The sequence below is a fragment of the Octodon degus genome, unplaced genomic scaffold (genome assembly GCF_000260255.1).
Source record: "Octodon degus isolate 3935 unplaced genomic scaffold, OctDeg1.0 scaffold00151, whole genome shotgun sequence".
NCBI lineage: Eukaryota > Metazoa > Chordata > Mammalia > Rodentia > Octodontidae > Octodon > Octodon degus.
The window spans coordinates 1,060,348-1,066,320 of NW_004524727.1; the positions used below are offsets into that span (position 1 = coordinate 1,060,348).

The following is a 5,973-nucleotide window of genomic DNA, read 5'->3' on the forward strand; positions in this document are numbered from 1 at the left end:
GTGTACTGCATAGTGAAACCCTGTTTCAAAATGACATCAATAAGAATTTGGGAAAGGAAGAACCTTCCTAGAAGCAAGGCATTCACTCAAGTTTGTTGAAATTTCAGGGTGTTCCTGGAGTCCTCTCTTTAGGACCTGTGCATCTTGTATTAAAAAAAACAACAACACTATCAAAAAAAAAAAATCATTTTTCTATTTAACTTTTAGTAATGACTATTTTTTACTGGACTAAGACCTGATTAATGTTTAAGAAGTTTTATCAGAATGAAACCTTATGAATTCAGACTTGACAGATTGACATAGTTCAAATGTATATTTTATTTGAGGTTTGTTTCCTTGTTTTTGTCTTGCTTTTTTGAGGCAGGGTCTCGTTATGTAGCTCAGGCTGGCACTGAACTCACTACATACTCCATTCTGGCCTTGAACTTGTGGTGAGCCTCCTGTCCCAGCCTCCCCCGTGCAGGGATTACAGGTGTGCTCCACCACACCCAGTTTTGTTGGCTGGCACAGTGCCGGACTGGCATGGCATGCAGTACTGGGGATTGAACCCAGGTCCTTGCTCTTGCCAGGCAGGTGCTTAGACTGTGGAGCTGTCTGTCCAGCCCCAAGCCCCAAAACTCTTGATGGAAACTTTTGTAAGTGTACCCTTAGTTTCTAGATTTGTAAAATGAGGCTAGTGTTGCCACTTGTTACGTAAAATAGGAACTTGGAATTTAGAGTACAACTGTATCCATTTGTAAGCGCAGGAACCATGTGCATACAAGTGTGTGCGTGTGTTCACACTTGCTTACCTTCTGGATGCTTAGGATCACAAGCTCTGTGTTATGCCGCCTGGATCCTTCCATGTGGGAATTGGGTTCATCCATGGCACTGGGAGACCTGGGGTTGTCCTGGTGAGGGACAGGAGTTGGGTCCTCTGCATGTGCAGGGAGGAGACAGCTGGGGGCAGCAGTGGGACCCAGAGGCTATGTGTGAAGTAGTTCTTGCTTGCTGTTCAGAGGGACAGTGTGTGTCCAGCAGTGTGGCTGAGACACAAAAGGTCTGCGCAGGTTTAGCAGGTTTTGTCTCCAAACAGTTACAGTAGTAATTCACTGTCAGCTCTGTCCGTTGTGGCAGCAGATTGCCGTATGGCCTCTTGGGGTCGTTGGAGGATACAGAGAAGTAACCTCCACACTCCTGCACCTAGGCCAGAATCAGTGTTTGTTCCCTTGTTCTCAGTTTTTCATTATGACCCTCGCAAGCCCTTTCCTGTGTTCCTGGGACTCCTGGTCACTCGCTGCCATTTTTTCACTCATTTGCCAAATATGCATTGTCCAGGTGAGCTCACTAGCAGAGTGGGGGCATGGGGGCTACCAGGTACTTTTGGTTAGGACTGTTAGACACTGTCAGTAAGATGCGCTTTTTTCTTTCCTTTTTTTTTTTTTTTTCCAGACTGGTTTAGGCTGGCCTTGAACTCGCTTCAGAGCTCAGGCTGGCCTTGAACTCGATCCTCCTGCCTCAGCCTGTTGAGTGCTGAGATTACAGGTGTGCACCACCACACCAAGCCAAAATACACATTTTTATAATCCGTTTCACTTGTATTTTCAACATGAGGACTCTTTCTTTTGTCTCTTAGTTGACTGTTTAAGAAAAATTATAGGTATCAGTTTGCTAGATAGGGAACAAGAAGTGTAAGGATAGAAACCTCTGGGGCTGCACAGAAAATCAGAGTCACAGTGCGTAAACACAGACTGCAATTATGTGGTAGTGTCATAGCCAGTGGGAACATAAATGTCTAAAACATGGCTCTTTTGTCACTCAGAAAAAGGCTGGGATTGGTATGTGTGCGAAGGATTTCAGCACATACTTTATCAGCAAGCAGAAGCCCTGAAGACCCTCGGAGTAGCCCCAGAATTAAAGGTGAGCCCAGCAGTGGGTGGATGTGAGCTTTGCCTTTTGTTGTTGGAAGAGTAAGGTTGGGTGAGCAGCAGACAGCGCAGTGGGAACGTGGAAGGGTAGGCGTGTAGAAATTATTATCCTTTCTGTGATCTCTGATTTACTGTATGAAAAGAAGGGGACTCAACTCAGGGATCCTTAATGTCCTCTCCTCTGAAATCTAAGACTAGAAAGTGTTTCTTCGTGTTGCCCAGCTACCTGGCCTTGTGGTGAAAGATCTTTTTAAGGAGAAGCAGGTATGAGTACGCTTATGCACAGGCCTTAGAGATGGGACAGGAGCTTCTGCAGTCTCCTACAGGCACATCTGTGTGCTCTCACTCCCCTTCCACCTCAGGATGAAGTTTTACACAACTTTTGGAAGCGCTACCTGCAGAAGAGTAAGCAGGCATATTGTGCAAGCCCAGCCTACACCAGCAGAAGGAAGGCCGAGGTAGGTTGCAGGTCCAAAAGCAGGAGTGCAAGATGTGTAACGAGTGTGCAGATGGCTATGAGGAGGCAGGGACAGTGGTTGGCTCCCTGCTCTGCCTCCTCACTGAACGCTCAGGGCTGGGTGCTGAGTGTGCCTCACCTCTTGTCAGGGTGCTGGACAGAGGGTCGAGCCTTTGCATTTACTCCCTGCCATCTTTGCTTCATTCTCTTCTCAAGCAAGTCTTATCTCCTCAAAATAAGATCAAATTTCTTAGCCTGTGGAGCTGGGATCTTGGCTTCTGACTACAGTCAGCCCCTGAGGTAATAGCAGCTAAGGAGCCTTCCGGCTTTGCAGGAACAAGGACGCTCCGAGCACCCTTTTAACTACAGAGCCAGTGGTGGTGCAGGGACGCATACCCTGCTGGTCTCCTGCTGTAGACCTTCAGTGCTGCAGCAGCTCCAGGAAATGAGAAATCATTGAAGAGCAGGCTGGAAAGACTACATGATAGTGGAAGTAGTAAGTTGGAGAAGGGACGCTCAGGCAGGAGAACTGGTATTAGCCAGATACAGCAGAAATTCTGCAGGTAGGAAGAGGCCAGCAGCATTGTTGAGTCTTGATATTTGCATGGTTGCGTGCTGTCAGTAGTTCTTATTCTGGAAGTGCTACTGAGCGCTGTCAGGCAGCCCCTTCCAGAAGTGCAGGCCTCTCAGACCCAGGGGCCTGGTGGACACTTGCAGTCCACCTAAGTGGTTCTTCTCACTGCATTTATCATGATCAGGAATCATCTCACTTTGCAGATGGTAATTGTGTTAAGCCTCTGTGCAGCAATTTTATTGACACTCTTTTGCAAGCAGGTGTTGGATGGAAATGTCCCTCATTCAGACAGGGCGAGTGGGCCCGAGCTGCTCAGCGACACTGACTGGGCATCATCCTGCCTTGAAAGTGGTGCGGAGTCCCAGTCTGACGCCCCTGTGACAAAGCCCCTTGCTGCCCCGAGAGCACCACACTCAGGTAAAGAGGAGAAGTGAGTTGCTTCCTAGGGTGTTGAAGCCTGGCCTGCCTCGCAGTCGCTGAGTGCACCTCCCGAGGCCCAGGAAGGAGGAGTGGCCCGGTAAGGAGAGCCCAAGAGCAGCGAGGGCTTGGTGAAGTCTTCGCAGTCACAAAGGCACATCATAGGCCGGGCATTGTGACTTGGCAGGCTGAGGCAGGAGGAGCACTGTGAGTATGAGGCCAGCCTGGGTTATGTAGTGAGTTCAAGGCCAGCCTCAGCTATGTAGGGAGACACTGCCTTAAAAAACAAAACAGGGCTGGGGAGATGGCTCAGTAGAATAAGCGCTTCCCTGGCAAGCGCAAGGGCCTGAGTTCAATCCCCGGTTCCACCAGAAAAAAAAACAAAGCAGAGGGGCTGGGGAAATAGCTCAGTAGAATAACTGCTTGCCTGGCAAGCGCAGGGTCCTGAGTTCAATCCCCAGTACCACAAAGAAAAAAAACAAAAACAGAAAGGCACATCATTTGTCTCCAGAGAATGTTGTTGTGTGGTCTTTATGGGGAAATAAAGACAGCATTAAAAGGCCCAGAGAGGAGGTTAGCTCCAAAAAGATTGTGTATGTGTGGGCTCAGATTTTTTGAAGAATGTTACTGTACAAAACATTGTAGGTTTGGCCCATGATAAAATCAACATGAGGCAAAGGTGATAGGCCCAGTTTCTAAGCATAGACAGAAACAAGCTGAGCAAATTTTATGCTATTGTTTGTGTGACTGCTTTGTGATTCAGTTCTACAACTTAAAATAAATAAAGAAGCCAGTATGGCAGCACACGCTTGTCATTCCAGCACTTGGGAGGCTGAGGCAGAAGGATTGCTATGAGTTGGAGGCCAGCCTGGGCTCCAAAGCGAGTTCAAGATTAGCCTGGACAATATAGCGAGACCCTGTCTCAAACAAACAAATGGAAAACCGAGATAAGACGAAAATGTTTCATGTTCACTGCTGAAACCCTCAACTCTCCCTCTCAAACTCCATCCCACACCACTCCCCCGGGGCCAGCCTTCCACACCTCCTGCCTCTCCCCTGCAAAGCACTCGTGTTGTGGAGATGAGCTGAAGCCTAACCTTAAGCTTTCTTAAATGGTTGAGATTGTTCTTGGGGTGCTTCTTTGTTGTACAGCATAGTTATTTGGATCTCAGTCTTGCTTTGTTCCACAGAAGCAGCATCTGTCTGTTCTGGGTCACTTGATGGTGTCGAATACTCAGAGCGGAAGGAGAAGGGTGTCGTGAAGATGACAGTACCAGGAACACTCGCACTCTGCTACCTGTCATTGCTGTGGCAGAGAGAAGCAGTAACTCTCTCAGATCTGCTGAGGTGAGCCAGACTTACCATGTGGCAGCGCTCATGCCAGCTCTCTGCAAACTGCACAAACAGATGTGGATATTTTGTTGGTTTTTGCCTTTTTGAGACAGGGTCTATCTCGTCTGTAGTTCAAGCTGGCCTTGAACTCACTGGGTAGCCCAGGCTGGCCTCAGAATCCCAGGACCTTCCTGCCTCAGTCTCCCTAGGGCTGAGATAATAGGGAGGTATCACCACATCTGGCCCTGCCTTTGAATATTTTTAACTTTATAAGAGGGCCTAACATGACAAAGGGGCTGAAAGGTTGGAGTCACAGTTGAACTCTGAAGCTTAATTCTTCCTCACCTATTCCTCTCCTCAGTTTTTTTACTTATATGGAAGACATAATATTTACTTCATATGGGATATTGGGCAGTGAGTTATCTTACCTGCAGACAAAAATGACATTAAAGTGCTTGAGTAGGAATATTGAATTTTTTTTGTTTGCTTGTTTATTTGTTCGATTTTTGAGACAGAGTTTCACTGTGTAGTTCAGACTGGCCTTGAACTCACTATGTAGCTGGCCTTAAACTTACAGTGATCCTCTTGCCTTAGCCTCCCATGCTGGGGTCACAGTGTGCACCACTATGCCTAGCTTGAAGTATTAAATATTTTTTTAAGGGAGCTGAGAAGATAACTCAGAGGTATAAGCGCTAGGTTCCAAGTTTGATCCTTGGCCCCACATGCCATGCCAGCCCCAGAACTGTGGGAGTGCCAGGCCTGGCCCCAGATCCCGAGGCGCACCATCCCGGCCCAGATCCCTGGGCACCTGGAGCCAGCCGTGGTGGTACATGCTTATAATCCTAGCACTTGGGAGGTTGAGACCGGAGGATTGCTGCAAGTTCAAGACCAGCCTGGGGGCTACAAAAGTGAGCAAAAGGCCAGCCCAAAATGCATAGCGAGACCCTGTCTCAGAAAGATATGTATTTATTTTAAGAAAAGAGGAACCTCAACAAAATGGTTGCTAATAGTTGACAAAGTATACATTAGTGTTGAAAGAGCTAAGATGCAGGTTAAATGTGTTAGGAAACCTTGAAAATAAAACCATGAAAAGAAACTGCTGAAGAGGTAAGAGAAGGGTGGCAAGATTGCTCAGCAGACTAAGCGCCTGCTTCAGCAAGCCCAGGGACTGGGGTTCGATCCCTGGTACTGCAACCCCCAACATGGTGGCACACGCTTGTAATCCTAGTGCTGAGGAGGCTGAAAACAGGAGGATCACTGAGTCCAAGCTGCATAGTGAGATGTAT

The 5,973-nt window shown here is 47.7% G+C and overlaps 1 protein-coding gene across 1 annotated transcript in view; it reads left to right on the forward strand.

Moving 5' to 3' along the window:
- Taf1b (TATA-box binding protein associated factor, RNA polymerase I subunit B) overlaps window positions 1–5,973 on the forward strand; it is a 36,981-nt gene that overhangs the window by 5,238 nt on the left and 25,770 nt on the right. The window contains exons 4-7 of the mRNA XM_023702424.1: window positions 1,802–1,899; window positions 2,270–2,365; window positions 3,199–3,355; window positions 4,546–4,702. Coding sequence (XP_023558192.1) covers window positions 1,802–1,899; window positions 2,270–2,365; window positions 3,199–3,355; window positions 4,546–4,702 — 508 coding nt within the window. The remainder of the gene's footprint in view (window positions 1–1,801; window positions 1,900–2,269; window positions 2,366–3,198; window positions 3,356–4,545; window positions 4,703–5,973) is intronic.